At 36.1% G+C, this 18,741-nt stretch overlaps 4 protein-coding genes across 4 annotated transcripts in view; 3 read left to right on the forward strand and 1 right to left on the reverse strand.

Annotated features, from left to right (window-relative positions):
• The window catches only part of LOC129786911 (uncharacterized), a 4,519-nt gene extending 2,349 nt beyond the window's left edge, over positions 1–2,170 (forward strand). The window contains exon 3 of the mRNA XM_055822167.1: positions 2,026–2,170. Within this exon, the coding sequence (XP_055678142.1) occupies positions 2,026–2,170 (145 nt within the window). The remainder of the gene's footprint in view (positions 1–2,025) is intronic.
• A 2,031-nt stretch (positions 2,171–4,201) lies between these two features.
• LOC129789978 (ubiquitin-like protein 7) lies at positions 4,202–5,571 on the reverse strand. Its single transcript, XM_055827130.1, has 2 exons — positions 5,285–5,571; positions 4,202–5,215 (listed from the first exon to the last, which is right to left on the reverse strand). Exons 1-2 carry the CDS (start codon positions 5,433–5,435, stop codon positions 4,293–4,295), a joined length of 1,074 nt encoding a protein of 357 aa, XP_055683105.1. The 5' UTR covers positions 5,436–5,571; the 3' UTR covers positions 4,202–4,292.
• A 226-nt stretch (positions 5,572–5,797) lies between these two features.
• Positions 5,798–14,050, forward strand: LOC129788501 (nuclear RNA export factor 2-like; the record flags this gene model as incomplete). Its single annotated transcript, XM_055824629.1, is given in 3 exon segments — positions 5,798–6,452; positions 9,785–11,562; positions 13,813–14,050. Coding segments are annotated over 3 exon segments (2,584 nt in total), but the record flags the coding sequence as incomplete, so codon positions are not given.
• Positions 14,051–16,221: 2,171 nt separating this feature from the next.
• LOC129789692 (connectin-like) overlaps positions 16,222–18,741 on the forward strand; it is a 112,617-nt gene continuing 110,097 nt past the window's right edge. Inside the window, exon 1 of the mRNA XM_055826698.1 lies at positions 16,222–17,072. The gene's annotated coding sequence lies outside the window, so the exon portion shown is untranslated. The remainder of the gene's footprint in view (positions 17,073–18,741) is intronic.

Genomic DNA, 18,741 nt, shown 5'->3' on the forward strand with positions numbered 1-18,741 from the left:
AAAGTGGCTATATCTGCCAGAGTACTAATAACGGGTTAACCGATTTTCAAAAATTTGCCAGTTTTGGAAAGGTGAGAAATGTACCTTTCCAAAACTAATAAATTTTTGAAAATCGGTTGACCACAGCCGGAGATATAGCCACTTGAAATTTGCCTTCAAAAATACCCCATTGTTCCTTGCCCGGAAACTTTTTTTTAGGGTAGTGTATATGACTCCAATTTCAACGGGAAATTGATCAGGATCAAATTCTGAGTCGATCCTGAGAAAGTTGGGACTACATATGTCCTAGTTTCATTATTTTAAGGTTAAAAGTCAGATCAGCTGCACTATTTAGCGTCCTCTTAGCCGCCATATTGGACGCTATCTTGATGACTTAACCTCAATACATTTAAAATAACGAACCTGCTTCAATTTTTAATTGAAAATTACAATTAATTGACGAATTTTATTTATTTTCCTGCCAACAGTCGCCCCAAAAAATCAGCTTGAGACATCTTTTTATTATTTTATTTAAAATTTGAGCATTTCTGATGAATTGAAGAAAAGAGAAGCTTAGAGGGGACCTTCAATATATTTTTATTGTATATATAATTAGCACAAGGATTCCATTATGCTGGAATTCACATGATATGTGTGCACTGTGAAATCTCGCGTGGGAGTGTATTCGTGTCCCCCCCTCTTTAACCCTTTCGTGACCAAGAGAACTTTTTCTCTGTGAAAACATCTTTTTTTTTAGAGATTTCTTCTATTGGCTCAGAACAGACGGCGGTGACTTTTGGTTAACGTATTCGTGAGGAAACTTTTTTTGACACTTGGAAGTGACTTTTTCGCGCAAACATAACCTCAAAGCAACTTTTTTGAATAGATTTGAAAATTTTTAAAATTTTCTCCAGTAAGCGTTGGGTGAAATTCGATTCAGCAATTAAAACATTTGAATTGCCAGAGATTTCGACACTTTGCGTGTCATCCTCAGTGGTCAAATAACTTCTGAATTAATTGTGTGAATCACGTCATAATAGATGAGGAAGCTGGAGGCATACTAACTAATTAATGAAATTGATAATTTTTACTAAAAATAAAAATTTTACGAAAAATAATACACAAATAGTGAGGAGAGACTGTTCCACCTTCCTCATCTATTATGACGTGATTCATACAATTAATTCAGAAGTTATTTGACCACTGAGGATGACACGCAAAGTGTCGAAAGCTCTGGCAATTCAAATGTTTTAATTGCTGAATCGAATTTCACCCGACGCTCACCGGAGAAAATTCTAAAAATTTGCAAATCTATTCATTTCTTTACGTCGGTTTACTACAATACAACTTTTTTTGTGCAAAAAAAAAATGAAAAAATGTGGGAAAAACTGCATTGCTTTGAGGTTATGTTTGCGTGAAAAAGTCACTTCCAGCAACTTGATGTTTGTACACTTTTCAATACACTTTTTTCTTCCCTGAACGGTATGATGGTATGATGTGTGCCCAGAAGTACCATAAGTGCCTGGAAGTTCAGCAGGATGACTACCAATTGCATCAGGAAGTTTCTATGGGATCTTAGGAACTTCCTTTTCATCACCGTAACTCCGGCGAAAAACCCACAATTTTGCACCAGTATCCCCTAATTGTCCAGGACTTGAAAATTCTGGGATGAGATCCCCAATCCGGAGGTCACTTCATCATTACTAAAGAAAACACGGAAAAAAATAAATAGCCAAGGTAGACACAAAAAATATTTCTCCCAGCTATTTGGCGTTAGAATATAATAATGTCCAGGGTAGAAATGGATTATGTCTCTCCCGGACATTTATAATTTCTAGCTCAGAAATTTCAGAGAAAAATCAAAACATTCAAAAATTAGGTTATGGGATGGTGTTGTTGACTTTCTCTGAAGAAGTGCAATTTTCCTCTGGACCCATTTTCAGTAAAATCTCATGATTTGTCGATAAATCTCACAGTTTTCCCAGTGATTTATGAAAATGACCATGTTTATGTGAGTATTGTGCAATGTGCATGTTCTGTTCATAGTGGTTCCTTCCGTGGATTCATTCCCTTTGTTTCTCTGACTCCCAATGATCTCAATGACCTTCTCGCGGAATTTCTCAACATGCTCCTGGACATTTTCATCCCGGTTGGTCTCCTAGGAGTCACTGGAGGTTTTGCTGAGTGCTAAATTTAGTGAAATTGAGCATAATGAGAGCTTCCCAGACAGAGAATTTAATCATCAGAGAACTGAACTTTATTCCCTGATTTTTCAAGATTCTAGCTCCTACCATTCCCAAGGATCTGTCTAGGTAGTCTTACAGCTATTCCCTATAATCACATCAACCAATTCAATTCTCTATGAGAAGAAAAATGATAAAATTTGGCAGGTAGTTAAAATTATTTTCTTCCTGACAATAGAACTTTAGTAAAAAATTATGCGTGGTAGAGACATATAAGAATTTCTGGCTTGGATATTTGTCAATTTCTGTACCGTACAACTTTTTTTTTTCCGTGAAGTGACCACAAATCCGGCGAAAAACCCACAATTTTGCACCAGCATCCCCTATTTGTCCAGGATGTGACAATTCTGGGATGAGATCCCTAATCCGGAGGTCACTCCATCATTACTAAGGAGGAGTGACCACAAATCCGGCGAAAAACCCACAATTTTGCACCAGCATCCCTTATTTGTTCAGGATTTGATAATCCTGGGACAATCCGGGGATGAAATCGTCATTCCGGAGGTCACTCCATCATTAATCAAGGAGGAGTGACCACAAATCCGGCAAAAAATCCTAACTTTTGAGTAAGGAATGCATAAAATCCAGTATTGGTCAGGAGGATCAGGAAAATATGGAAGTTCAGTGATGGTATCAAATATCCAGATGAACAGAAATGGCCAGAAAGGCGGTAAAAATCTTTAACATTTATTCCCGGAAGAGCCAAAGATGGCAAATTGCTTATTAAGGGGGGTCTCTTTTGAGAGTTGGTGAAATTAAATATTTTAACTTTTCTTGGGGTTTTTCTTAAACTCGGTTTTCAAGTGTTGGTGTCATTTAAAGACTATCATTAAAGAGTAAGAAAATCACTTTCCGCCATCTTGAGATTTTCCTCAAAACACAAAGGTAGGTTTTTCTCAGGATCTACTGGATGGATTTTAATGGGGTAAAAAGCAAATGAAAGAGGAAATACCAATGCAGATTTTGATGTACCAGAATTTTGAATTTCCACTCTGGGGCTGAGAAAAGTGGAAAAATGTGACTTTTTTCAGATATTTTTGACGTTTTTCCACTTTTCTCAGCCCCAGAATGGAAATTCAAAATTCTGGTACATCAAAATCTGCACGGGTATGTCCTCTTTCATTTGCTTTTTACCCCATCAAAATCCATCCAGTAGATCCTGAGAAAAACCTACCTTTGTGTTTTAGGGCAGTTCTGCGGAAAAGTCGGAAAATTACAAGATGGCGTCGCACCTAAAATGGCGAAAAGTGATTTTCTTACACTTCAATAACTAGGCTACAAATGTAACCGTCATCGGATATCCAAGTTTAAGAAAAACCCCAAGAAAATGACAACATTAAAAATGTGTAAATTCTAACAGATTTCCCAAGAGACCCCCCTTAAAGGAATTTACGAACCTTCACGAACATGGAGGTGAAAAATTACGAATTTGGAGTTCAAAAGCGAATTTGACGAATTTGGAGTTCAAAAGCGAATTTGACGAATTTGGAGTTCAAAACTACGAACCTTTTTACGAAAAAGGAGTGAGATCCCATTTTACGAACTGGAGGTTGATTTTCCCATAAGGCCAATGAGTAAATAACGAACCTTCTACGAACTTTCGACGAACTTTTATTTTCTGTGTCGCGAAGACGTCAACAAAAAGTCACCGCCGTCTGTTCAGAGCCATTTATAGCATTCACCACAATTCTTTAAGAAATTAGAAATGTTTCAGAGGGTCTTCGTGTGACCCAATTGGTCCTCAAAGGGTTAAGAAAAAAGATATTTTGTGTACGCAATTTTAGGAGTTTTTTTTGTGTTTAAATTTTAAAGCATTTTAGCGATTTTATTCTTTTGGGCAATGGGAACTTAAAAAAAAATAAGCTGGAAAATCTTTTTCTACCAAAAACACTAGTCTGAGTGAGAGAGAAGGAATGAAGGAGTTTTCTTTTTGCTTTGCTGATGTGAAGGAGATTGATGAAGAAGAGAAAAGTGTGGGATGAGCAGCAAAATAAAGAGTTATAATTAAACATTTTTTTGTATGTACAGAGCATTTTTTATGGGTGTTTTGTTGTTCTGAGAGTTTGTGGTTTAGAGTTCATCGCTGAAGACGAGGTTGATGGCCGTCTCGACGTCTCCGTTGCACAGCTGAAGCGCCTGGAGGTTGACTTGATCATCCAGGAAGCCCATTTCGCGCATTCTCTGCAATTCAGCGGCGTACTGTTGTGCCGGGGCTACTGGTTGGGCAGCCGGGGTGGCTTCGGGGGTTTGCTGAGCAGCACCAGGAGGTGATGAGATGCGCGAGAGAACATCATTGAGCATTGATGTGGAAATGGGACCGGAGCGTGAGGAGTTTGAGGGTCCCGGAGCGGGATTTGGTTCTCCGGATTCGGTGTTCTCATCGAGATTCCTCTGGGCGATGTTTGACAAGGAATTCCGGGATGTGTATTCGGCCAGAGCGAGAGCAGCTCCCAATTGTTGGCGTGTTATGCGCCTTGGGGTGCTTCTCGCGGTTCCGGAAGTCGATGTGGAGGGTAGGATGCTGTCGGAGCTCGATGAGGAGTCTGACAGTTGATCATCCCCCGCGTAGCCTTCCTGTGGGGTGTCTGCTTTTGTTTTTTCAGCTCCCTTCAGGACTTTTGCAATAAAGGGCGCCGCCTCAATGACAATGCTGTAATTCTCGAGAATCTTATCGATGTTATCGACATCCTGAATTGAGGACAGCAGAATGGGGTCCCTCAGGAAGGCCAAAGCCCCGAGATTGCTGTAGAACCCGGGGTATTCATCGAGAATCTCCTGCAAAACTTCCGGACGGGAGATTCGCTGAAAGTGACTACTCAAAAGCGTCCGGAACTGCATGGAAATCTGCCCCTTTTGCTTCGATGTGAAACTGGGGCGCTTTGGGGAGCTACTTTCGGGGTATTTCTGCATGGCATGAATCGTTACGCCTGGCTTTATGCCCTGACTCTCCAAGCTCTGTCCATTGCTGAGGGGTCTTCCGCAGTAAATTAGTTCTGTGGATCGATTAAAAAGAACTCTTGAGATTCTCTGGAGGGAATCCTCAAGATCAGAAGCCTCCTTACCAATTTCTTGAGCTGCAATCTTCACTTTCCTGGCAACTTCTGTCCTCAATTCATCACAATTGCTCGATAAAACGACATTATTCACGATAAATCTCTCGTAATTGCTGTATGTTTCTTCAGGGAAACGCAAACCAACATACAGGGAAACCATTTTCACGCACTCTCTGATGAGAATTTTCACGATTTTCCCGAGAAAAGTGCAAAAATAACACAAAAATCAAAACAATGAACAATGATTGTGCAAATATTTGTTGTTTTGGGACAGTTTTGTGACAGCTTTGTCACCACACCATTTGACAGCTGGACTTGCAGCAAACTTCATTAGTGTTTTGGTGAGGTTAGCTTTTGCGGCTTGTTTGTTTGTTTTTCCTGGAAAATTCCACAAAAACTCCCCAAAATATCGGAAAATTCGTGAAAATAGAGCAAAAGAAAACCCCTTAAAAGCTCAAAGAACAAGAAAAGTGTGAAAAGAAAAGAAAAAACTGCGTGAAAGTGACAAAATTGACTTCATAGGATGAGTGCCCCAATTGTGGAGGATCCGTCCTTCCAGAAAATCTACTCTCCGGACAATTTGAAGGCATTCAAGCTCGACCCGAATGATGTTCTCTTCAACTACTGGCACAAGGTGATCATCGACGTGAAGAGGAGTGATCAGAAGAAGTTGGATGTGGTTGATTGTCTCGCCGAGTACGTCACCGGAGCCTTCGTTCCTGTCTACTTCCGGCAATTTGGTCATGAGTACATCTTCTACGTCCGGGACTGCGTCAAGGCGCTCAATGATTTGATGCGCAATGAACTCAGGTTGGAGAATGCATCAACGGGAAGAGGGGACATCATGATTTACCTCAATGTGGCTAAGATTGAGTTAAGTCATCCCGATCCGGATAGAACTGTTGCAGAAGTTCTCAAGAGCAGGCGCCAGGAATTAACGCAGAAAGTGACCTACAATCTGTCAGCATTTGATCAGGACAAGAGATTCCAGAATATGGTGTTTAAACTCGGCTTTCCGGGGAATTTTGAGAAGATTTGCAGGCTTATTAAGGATTCTGGGATCCCACCGGCAAATACCATTGAAATGCGTCTTTACCGGAATAATCTGCAGGATTTGACGCCACTGCAGCTTCTCAAGGATTTTTACTTTGAACATCTCGACATTACCAACAATACGGTGAGTACTTAGAATGTTAAGCTGCTCTCACATAGAATTTAGCTGGTATACCACATAAGTGAATTTTCCAGGGAGGGAATTTCGGGTGTCTAAATACCCTAAAAATGAGGGTTTTCCTTAAGGAGTTAGAAAGATTTATTTCCAAGCTAAAAATTACATAAAAAAATGTTAGAAAAGATTTTTAAAACGTTAGAGAACAAATATCAGAATTATGATTTTATTGAAAATGTCGAAATCAATGTCAGAATGAACGCAAAACGTCAGATTAAATGTCAAATGTCAGATTAAACGTTAAATGTCAGAATGAGTGTCAAAAATTATAATAGAAAAATTGAAAATTAAAAACATTTTAGCTGTAATTCTTTCTTTTAAATGTCAAAATAAAGTCACAGGTCGGAAAAAAGAAACAAAAGAAAACCTAAGAATAGAGATTAAACGTCAAACGCTACCAAAGAATACTGAAACTTCAGAAATAGGAACGATAAATGTTAGAAAATTAGCGCTAAATGAAAATTAACTTTAAAAAATAATTGGAAAAGAAACGTTAAATGTTTTTAAAAAAAACTTTAGACAACCGACAATAAAACATTAAATGTCAAAAAAAGAAATATAAAATCTTGGCGAAAAAAGAGACGTCAAACACTTGAGATAAAATTGCAGAAAGGTCAGAAAGGAAACGTCAAACCCGTAAAATATTCAAAGGTAATTTTGAACATTTTAAAATAGCCGTCAAATAAAACATTAAACGTCAGAAATAAAGTGTCAATCTCAAAAGCAAATTATCATATAAAATAAATATTGAACGTTAAAATTTATTTCAAATGTCAAAATAAACGAAAGAGATTCTAAAGAAAATATCAAAAGAAAAAATTAAACACTCGAATTAACACTAAATGTCAAAATAAACGTCAAACTGACGCTCATCGTATGGAACTTAAACGTTGGTACAAAAACGAAAAAAAGCGTCAAAATTAACATTAAAAAAATATCTAGAATTAGAGAACATTTATCAAAATATAAAATGAAAGTCAGCCGTTAGAAAACGTCAAACGTTCAAAATAAAACATTAAGTGTCAGAAAAAAAGATAGAATCCTTAAAAGGGAACATTAAACGTTGGAAATGAGTTGTCAAATTTTAGAAGAAAAAAATGTCAACTGCTCGAAATGAATTTTCAATTGTGAGAAAAGAAACGCCAAATCGCAAACCTTTGAAAAGCAACATTTGACGTTTAAAAGAAGACTTTGAACGTTTAAAAAAAAGCAAAACATCGAACCATTGACAAGTGTCATTGAACGTTTAATAAGAGACTTCGAATGTTAGAAATAAATTGTCAAACGTCAGAAAAGAAACGTCAAACCAATGATAAGTAACGTTGAACGTTCAATAAGAAATATAAAAAAAAAGAACTTTAAACGTCAAACCATTGATAAGCTACATTGAACGTTCAACAGGAAATGTCAAAAAAAATCTTCAAACGTCAGAAAAGAAACGTCGAACCATTCATTAGTAACATTAAAGTTTAATAAGAGATGTCAAAAAATAAACATCAAACGTCAGAAACAAATTGTCAAACATCAGAAAAGAAGCGTCAAACCAATGATAAGTAACGTTGAACGTACAATAGGAAATGTCAAAAAAAAACTTTAAACGTCAAACCGTTGATAAGTTACATTGAACGTTCAATATTGGAAATGTCAAAAAAAAATCTTCAAACGTCAAAAAAGAAACGTCGAACCATTCATTAGTAACATTAAAGTTTAATAGGAGATATCAAAAAAGAAACATCAAACGTCAGAAATAAATTGTCAAATTTCAGAAAAGAAACGTCAAACTATTGATAAGTAATATTGAACGTTCAATAAGAAATGTCAAAAAAAGAACTTTAAACGTCAAACCATTGATAAGCTACATTGAACGTTCAACAGGAAATGTCAAAAAAAATCTTCAAACGTCAGAAAAGAAACGTCGAACCATTCATTAGTAACATTAAAGTTTAATAAGAGATGTCAAAAAAAACACATCAAACGTCAGAAACAAATTGTCAAACATCAGAAAAGAAGCGTCAAACCAATGATAAGTAACGTTGAACGTACAATAGGAAATGTCAAAAAAAAACTTTAAACGTCAAACCGTTGATAAGTTACATTGAACGTTCAATATTGGAAATGTCAAAAAAAATCTTCAAACGTCAAAAAAGAAACGTCAAATCATTCATTAGTAACATTAAAGTTTAATAGGAGATATCAAAAAAGAAACATCAAACGTCAGAAATAAATTGTCAAATTTCAGAAAAGAAACGTCAAACTATTGATAAGTAATATTGAACGTTCAATAAGAAATGTCAAAACAAAGAACTTTAAACGTCAAACCATTGATAAGCTACATTGAACGTTCAACAGGAAATGTCAAAAAAAAATCTTCAAACGTCAAAAAAGAAACGTCGAACCATTCATTAGTAACATTAAAGTTTAATAAGAGATGTCAAAAAATAAACATCAAACGTCAGAAACAAATTGTCAAACATCAGAAAAGAAGCGTCAAACCAATGATAAGTAACGTTGAACGTACAATAGGAAATGTCAAAAAAACTTTAAACGTCAAACCGTTGATAAGTTACATTGAACGTTCAATATTGGAAATGTCAAAAAAAATCTTCAAACGTCAAAAAAGAAACGTCAAATCATTCATTAGTAACATTAAAGTTTAATAGGAGATATCAAAAAAGAAACATCAAACGTCAGAAATAAATTGTCAAATTTCAGAAAAGAAACGTCAAACTATTGATGAGTAATATTGAACGTTCAATAAGAATAGAATAGAATAAAATTTTATTCTGCCCTTTGCAAACTAGTGCTTAGGGCCAAGGGTTCAATAAGAGATGTCAAAAAAAGAACTTTAATCGTCAGAAAAGAAACGTCTAACCATTTATAAGCTACATTGAACATTCAGAAGGAAATGTCAAAAAAAAAGAACTTCAAACGTCAGAAATAAATTGTCAAATAAAAAAAAGAAACGTCAAACTATTGATAAGTAACATTAAATGTCAAACCCCAGAAATAAATTGTCAAACGTCAGAAAAAAAAATTTAACCGTAAAAATGTTTTAAAAAACAGTCAAAACCTGCAAATCTCTTGAATGTATTTCTAGCTACGCCTCTGACACGAAAAGAAATTGCCAAGCATTGCTGCAAATGCCCTCTAGCTTTAACTCAATTTTGTATTATCCAAGAAGGCTGATAAATCAAATAACAACGCATAGTCAAGGTCCACTACTGTGGTATACCAACTTTTGCAACTTTTTAATTCTAAATTTCTACAAAAATTCCTTTTAGTTCGCTGCGGAAGCAATGCTGGCCCTTGAACCTTTACGCATAAAGAATCTCTGCTGCAACTACAAATTGCGCATTGTGAAGGAGCTCCTGTCGAATGTTGAGCGTTGCAACAATACGGTTATTTTCATTCCAACCAAAGGACACGGGATCCCGGAGAGTCACAAAGCTCAGGCAACGGTGCCACAGTCTTATGCTGCAACACCGCTCATTGAGAGGCGTCCTGACACAATAATTCAGCCCTCCTACGCGGAGCCTGTTGCTCCATCGGGGCAGCTCTGCATTCAACTGGCTGACCCAACGTTCCACTTCCCCACATCTGGGGTACACTGCACGGCGGGAGTTAAGTTGAATTTTATGCAATTCAACAACAATTTGTGGCATTTCGTCATGATCATTCACAATGGGTGCTACTCCCGAAGGGACATCCTCAATGGGTTGTATGCCATTCAGGTGAAGAGCAATTGTTTCCCGTATCACTACATTAATGGGGATAGAGCGGATACTTTTTATCTCTTGGATTCATTTAATTTAATGCATGAGATCTACAATAATGGGATGGAATTGGCACTTCCGGATGCAAATGTGAGTCTCAAAGTGGAATTTAGACTCAATGTAATTGCCACGAAGCGTCTGGATGCCATTAAGTGTGAGACGGCCATTGAGAAGGCGCTCCAGGAGAGGATTGATGATGCCAAAATGGTGCTGGATTTGAGTAATTTCGCCGAAGTCATGGAGAAGCATGATTTTATCTTTGAAATGCGCAATCCTCAAGCAATCACGACGCTCTTTGCTTGTCGTATGGGGCGCTTTGCACCACGTGTCAACACCATCCTGCTCAATGATAATGAAATCAGTGTGATTAGGGATGTTTTGCTGCTACTTTCAGCTCAAACGTTGGATTTGAGTAATAATAAAATTGAAAATCTCGAAAATATCTTCATCATAAATAGCGCAAATATCACAAATCTCCGTCTAATGGGGAATCCGCTGTGTAAGAAGTATTCCAGCTCGTTGCAGTACATCAGCGCCGTGCGCGGGGTGTTTTCGGGGTTGAAAACACTCGATGGGGTTGATGTGGCGAATGATGACGTCACGAATGGATATCGAAACTGGATTTGCTCTCCGGATTGCTTCAGTTTCGTCTCGCAGTTCATCGATAAGTACTTCCGGGCGTACGATTCGCTGCATCGTGGGAATCTCAAGGATCTCTACTCACGACGATCAATCCTCACGGTTGGGACGGATTTTACAAAGATCAAAATGATGACGATGCAAAAGCAAAAGTGGCAGCACTACACAACCCTTTCGCGGAATATGCTGAATGTTGCAAATTACCGCCAAAAGAATCATCTCGTCTACGTGGGATGGAGTGGAATCTACGATGCTCTGTGCAAGCTTCCACCAACAGAGCACGATCGACAGAGTTTCTGCGTTGAAGTTCCCATTTACTCGGACGAAATGGCCGTTATAACGATCTACGGCATGTTCCGCGAACAGATTCAGAGTTTGCTGGACAAAGAGCTTATTCTCGGCTTCTCCCGGACATTCATCCTGCGTCCCATTGAGGCAGATTGCGGGCTCTTTGGCAATGGCATTCGCTACTTTATTGTCAATGAGAAGATCAGTGTGTTCAATCCGACCATAATTCAGCATCAGAATGCATTCAAAGTACCCGCAGAAGTGCCAGAGAGGCCCAAGGAGATCACGGAGGAGGAGAAGAAGGAATTCACCCTCATGTTTAGCGATTGTACAAATCTCAAGCCAGGATGGAGTCGGAGGTGAGTTGAATTTCTTATTTATTTTTATTTCTTTATCATTTATTGAGAGAACAAACAATGTGAATTAATTATGGGATTTTTTTTAAACGTTTTCCGGATAAATTAAATATTAAAATAAATCCCTTTCGTGCAATTTACGAAGCAAAAGAGCTAGAAATGAATCCTTTAGGGGATAATTTATTTGGGAAAAATTGAATTTTGATTTGGATAATTAAAAGAAAACATAATAGGGGAGAGTGGGGTGAGAATAGGACGTAATGGAACTATTTTTAATGAAGTAAATAAAATAAGAATAATTTAAAATAGATTTTTAAAGGAAAAACGTAATTGAAGCTTTTAATTTATAAAAAGAATTTTTTTCGGATGATTTTATTATTTAATTCTTAATTTCTTAATTACACTTTTGACGTTATTGACATGCATCTAAAACTAAATGTCATGCATAAAATTTTCAATCGCAAATTCAAACAAACTCAAAAAAAAAATCCCCCCAAAATTTCGTTCTGGTTACGCCCCTGGCCTGAATAATAAAAATGTACCTTTAATGGAGCTATGACGCATATGCTTCACGCACAAAAAATCAAAAGAAAGTACAAAGGGGCGTGGTTAATCTATTTTTCTTATGAATGTTATTCGATACACCCATAAATCACTTTTTTTATAATATTTACTCATTTTATACATAAAATATGCACTTAATTAATGAAGATGCATATGCATGATGCAAACGGAAGTTTATTCATTTTAGTGTAGAAAAATCTCTTATCCAATGAAATAATGCGGAAACGGGAGAGTGAGAAAGAGACGGAAAAAATGCTTGACTTCCCGTTTTCTTCTGGAATAAAATCAGTAAAAAATTGGCTTAAAAATTAAAATAATGACGTCACAATCGCGTTTTTTCACTTTCAATGCATGAAACGTTCATTGTAATGCTTCACGGGTGATTTTTTTTACAAAGTTAATCAGTTATTTTATGCTTCATTCATTAAAACTGATAAAAAACACAATGGTGACGTCACTGTTTACATTTTTGCCGCAAATCTTTACCACCTTTTCTCATCTGATCCCAAAAGAAAAAAAAATGGAAAATCTCTAATTCAGATTGTTACGAGAAAATGAAGGCCAAACTTTTGAGGTTAGAAACCTCGATCCTTCAATGTTAATAATGAAAGATTCCTTTCAGATCTTTTTTATTTGTTTTTTTTCTTAATACCGTTAGAGGGTACATAATTGACAAAAAAAAAAGATTAGTTATTCTTTTATGCCCAACAACATCAACTTAAAATGTTTTTTGAGCTTTTTCAACTATAAGAAAAATTTATCACTAAAGATTTATAAGTTTTTTTTAAAGCTCTTTATTTCAAATGTTTTTTTTTTTTTAATATTGTTTGTTTATGCCCATTCATTTCTAGTCTCCCCTAACGGATTAAATTAAACTGACGATTTTTTAATTAAATTTTGATCAATTTCTTTTCTATTTTTAAAAAAACCTTTTGACACCGTTCCGTTTAGAACGTTTTCGATTTTAGGATTAACTTTTTTTTAGATAGATGTTTTTTACTTTTGTATTGAAGTTCTAACCTTTTGCGCAATTCTAGCTATATATATCGAAATTGTTCTCTAGGGTCTGGCTTTTCCACAGAATTGACTATTTTTCTGACCCAAATTTCAACCGATTTTCAAAATTTTTTGATTAATTTCTTTTTATAATTTTCTAAAAAAAATAGTTTTTCATTAAAATTAATAAAAAGTATTTTCTTAATTAATTAAAGGATCGACCTAAAAAGGGCGCCTCCTAATTATTACTCCAACCCAAATCTATATCCGATTTTGACACAATTTAATTGCTTTCCGATTTTGCTTTCCGACTTTAAATAATCCTTTTGAAAATCCCTCAAAATTTAGATTAAACTTTAAGAGTAATTTTGTCTTAAAAGTCTTAAATCTGTGATTAAATAATGTTTATGCTTCTTGGCGTTTTAGCTCCTAAATCTTTTGTGTTCTTTTAAAAAGTGTTGAAACAATGGGAAGACTTTTGGGGGAGATGATGCGGTACTTGCGATACATACATATTTCCCAGAAGTGAAGCGCAAATGGAAATATTTACATGGCTTATTGTCTGCAATAATGTTGAATTAATAATTAGGATTACTATGGCTATATATACATTGCGATGTCTCTCTTTGGGGATTAATTTCGTGCCACCAACCACCCAAAGCAATCCCTTGAACTTCTCTGTGTGCTTTATAGGTGTCTCACAAAGGTGAATTGGGACTTCAAGTTGGCCCTTGAGGTGTTTGTTAGTCTCTTCGAGGAGAATAAGATTCCCGCCAAAGGATTCATCGCTACCCTCCCAAAGGATACTCCTGCGGTTCTACCGGATCAATCGAGGTATATGTAAGCAGCCAGGGCTACGCAACAGAACAGCCTACACACACCTTTAGAATCTTTGTGAGTAATTCATGAATAAAATTTTGATAAGGTGAAAGGGATTTGTTTCTTTTTTTTTTCGTGTACTTGATAACGAGTGTGTGAACAAGGATTAAATTTTTTTGAAGAAATGCCTTTTTTGCGCTCTTGAGAAGGGATATTAGTTGGTGTACCACTTCGTGGCCAACACCAAGTATTGTAATCGTCGGAAAAACCGACCACCTCAGATCGGGCTCAAACTTGGTATGAGTACGTTTAAGACGTTTTTGATCCGGCCGTCCTGCCGGTCGCCCAAACTTTGCCTTATAGCTCGAGAACGGTAACAGATAGAGACTTTGGGTTTGAAGTTTTCTATAGAAATGTGGGTGTAAAATTTCATTTTTTCACATTTTCAAAATCCAAGATGGCCGCCATCCGCCATTTTGAACTACCGTCAACCACTTCCCGTACAGCTAGAGGTCTGAAATTTTAGTATATTGTAGAGCTCAGTGAGACATTTTCATCGATAATTCATACTTGAAAATCGGTCAAGCGGTTTAGCAAATATGGCGGCCTAAAGCAAAAAGTGTTTTTTCGATATAACTCGAGAACGGCTTGACCGATTTTGATCATCTTGGTATCAAATGAAAGGTTTCAAGAAGCCCTACAACTGCGTAGAACATTCCAAGTTCCAAAAATGGCCGCAAGAGGCGCTAAAGTCAAAAACAAAAATTGCCTAACTTTAAGGGGCAATATCTCCGAATCCCCATCATCGATTTCCTTTAAAGGATATGTTGTAGCAGGACTAATAATCTTTCACCAGCCCGAAAATGAAGAAAATATATGTCGCCGTTTAGAAGATATAGCCATTTGAAGAATGCTTGAACGTGAAAAGTTCTAAGAGCCATATCTCCTGAACTGCTTAACCGATTTTGCTCATCTTGATATCAAATTAAAGGTTTTGCAATTCTCTACAACTTTCTAGAACATCAGAAACCTCCAGAACCATTCCTTCAGGACGAAAAATGCCAAAAACTGTTTTGGTGAAACAAAAATCCGCCATTTTGTGTTCTAGGGGTGACCTTGAAAATCATTGAGATATATGTCAAATTATAGCTTATTTCAAGACCTTTCCAAAACTAGTCACGAAATTTCTGTAGGTCTTATAGAACCAGAGATATGACCATTTTTATCCATAAAATTGCTGAATTTCACAAAAATCAATTTTACCTACTAATGGGCCTTATTTAGCGACAAAAAAACCTTTGAAATTCGCTTGAAATCTTGAAATTTCAGTACAAAATTTAAAGATTTTAAAGATTTCTTAGTCGCTGAATAAGACCCAATAATGTTAAAAAATCAATTTTGACGCTTAACCCTTCGTTTACTATGAGGGGTAGGTGACCGACCCCAGAGCTATATTTTGAATAATTGCGGCTTAGTTATTAAAGGTGTAGAATCAAGCTTCTGGAAATAAGTTCCTTGGTTATCTGAGAAGATTGTGTAAAAATTTCAGCTCAATCCGACCATCAGAAAAAAAGTTATTAACAAAAATGTAAGAAGAGGGAATTCAAGAATTGGCGTAACGGTCAAATTTATTCCTTTTTCTCTTAGCTTTGTTACTCTTTGTCTCTTTCTTGACGATTCTAACCTCAAAAAAATTATTGAAAAAATCATCAAAAAATTCATTGAAAAATTAGTTTTGTGTTGTAAAATGGACAAAAGACTTCTTAGGGAGTACCAAGAAGTCTATTAAAGCTCATTTGACCGAAAGAATTTTCTTATTTTGCGAAAAATTTTATGGGGTCGGTCAGCTACCCCAATAGTAATGCGCGTAAGTGTTTTGGTCACAGTATACGGAGGGTTAAACAAACTTTCACGTTGTGGGACACCAACTCTTATAACTGGACGCGTTATGATTGACTTTTTTGAAGAAATGCCTTTTTTGCGCTCTTGAGAAGGATATTTTTGAGGGAAATTTTTTCCCCTTTCAGGAGGGTGTAGGTGGGGGTTGAATGAGGGCAAAAGTGGTTGTACTTGTTGCATAGGGATTTTATATCCTGCGCACATTTCCCCGCCAAGAGAGAGAGAATTTTGTGTTGGCTCTCTTATTTGGGGCGAAAGGTATAGAGGGAAGGAAAAAAAAAAGACGAAATGGGTGATCTTTAGCCACCGCACGTTTGAATCCCTGACAAGGAGTCTCAACAGTTTCACATTCAACTCTGGCGGCAATTCATAAATGTACACACATACACGGCACACGGAGAGAGGCGTGAGAGAGAGTTCCGTGTGGTGGATGAAAGAGCCATATGTGGCGGAGCACCAACTCCGGCGAATCAACAATTTTATGCACCATTTGTGTGTCAGTTGTCTCTGAGGCGCAGACAAGGCAAGTTCTGTTTCCAAGCTACCATCTGCTCCCGGTTTGCTCCTTTCGTAAAATTACGTATCAACCACGCGCAAAGGTACAACCCGGCAAAACGGAAAAAATAAATAAAATAAAATATCCTTCTGGAGGATCAACTCCGTGTTTTAGCCACCCTTAATAATAAAAGTGTTTGGATAAATTATTTTTGTGAGATCTTTGGATATTATTTAGCAGTGTGTGGAAATTTATTTCTTTTTTTTTCCATCCTCCTTCGAAGTATTTTAATAAATTAGTGTGGATCCCTTGAGAGGGCCAACACACAACAGAGGACGCATTAATGAGTGTTTTTCACCAACTGTGGTGCTCCTTGTGAAAAATTACTCCTAATTAATTTCAATTGACTATCACTGGAACGAAGCTCTCCGTGAAGGAGCATTAAGAGTGGAAAATTGTCTATTTTTGGGGTAACCAACAAGGTGTAAGTGTTGAGTGCTTCTGTTGACTTGAGACGAAGACTGAGTGAGGAAATCTCTTGTGGAGAATCCCAGGAAAACAAAAAGAAAATCCACCCACATACGCGGCAAAATTGAATTAATTTCCCAGAAGGAAGAAAAGTGTGTGAAAAAGGGGGTTGTGTTGCGATAATTCTCCCCGTGCTCTTTTCACCTTCACCATTAATTGCCACACAACACTTGAGACCGCAGTGTCGTCATCAGAGAGCTCCTTTTGCCAGGTGAGAGGAAAGTGATTTAAAATTGCGTCCATTGGACAATTGTTTGGGATTAATTCTCATGCTTCATTTAATGCTTCCTTCTGCTCCTCCCCACCCTGGGCTGTACGTTACACCCGTAATTTACACTAATTGCCAGTAATTGTTGATTTTTTTTTGCAGAGGGTGCAAATGGGGGTGGGAAGCATAAGTACACTGCAAAAAAATTAATGCTGAAGCCCAATTGAACGTTTTTATTTAATTACTTTGAGCTTAAGTGAAGAATTTTTTGGAAAAAAAATGAGATTTTGTATTTTTTTGTTATTCGTTAAAGGGTTGATCCTTAAAGGGTTAACTTTGAAATGAGTCACTGTGGAATGGAAGACGAAACTGGCAAATGGGGCCAATGGTTTTTTTTTCTTTAAAGCCGGCTCATTATTTAAATTTTTCAATTAAAAATCTCAATTTTTTTCTTATTTTCTTTAATAAATTAAGAAGTTATTGACTTGTCCAACATTTTTTCGGATTGAAACCTATAAGGAAAAAATTAAAATATGTATAGGAAAAGATTCCAAAAAATTATAGCACAACTCAATACCGCAATAATCCCTTTAAATTCGTTAAGAGTTAACGGATATTTCAAATTTTGATTTTTATCCAGAAACAGAAATGTCATAAAAACTAAAACTTTGCTTTATGGCACAAAATGTGTCTTGGCTATAAGATCAATATTTAAAAATAAGAACTATATTTTTTTTTAAATTCATTTTCATTCCTACAATTTTTACATGTTTCATGCACTATTCACAAATTCAATTTGATCCAAGTTACATCAACTTATGTAGAATTTTCGGAAGATTATTCCACACCTAGTCGATAGACTGTTTGGGTGTTTGTAAGCGAATTTATATAGGTTAACCTCTAATAGCTATAAAATATCGCCACAATCCTTTTCGTAAAATGAGGGCGATGTTTGTCAATTTTATAGTATCTAGGGGTCAATCTTTAAAATAGGTTGGAGATTAAAAAAAAAAGTTTACCAGAAAACCGAGAAAACATTCAACAATCAAGTTGATTCTGCGTAGAACCCGTCGTCAATTCTCAGGAAAAAATATTATGGATGGTGAATTTTAAAAGCCCTGAAAAGAAAGTTCTTTTTAAAATCTTACAGCTAAGACACATTTTGTGCCATAAAAGGAATGTTAAGGTTTTTCTGATTAAACTGTCTTAAAATAAAATAGAATTTTTTGAGTATATTAACTTCTAACGAACTTGTAGGACTTATTTAAGTACTTTTTACTTAAATCTCATTAAAAAACTAATTAAAGTAACAAGAATTAAAATTCGATTGTATGTGTCTTGACTAAACTATTTTTCCCATTAAAAAATCTACAAAGTTCTATGCCATAAAAGTTAAATCTAGAATTTTAAAATTATAATTTAAAAATATAATTTACGTTACATGTCTAGACTTGATAGCCGATACACATTCTGTGCCATAGAACCTTAATTTTGATTTCCTTGGGAATCTTATTTTTAACTTTACGTTACCTTACATCTATTCAAGAATAATACAAAAATAAGAATAATTGTCAAAATTTAATGGTATGGGTCTGAACTAAAGAGATATCCATAATAAAATTTCATAAGCCAAGACACATTTTTTCCTATAAAAATAAAAAAAATCGGTTTT

This window comes from Lutzomyia longipalpis, chromosome 1 (genome assembly GCF_024334085.1).
Source record: "Lutzomyia longipalpis isolate SR_M1_2022 chromosome 1, ASM2433408v1".
Lineage (NCBI taxonomy): Eukaryota > Metazoa > Arthropoda > Insecta > Diptera > Psychodidae > Lutzomyia > Lutzomyia longipalpis.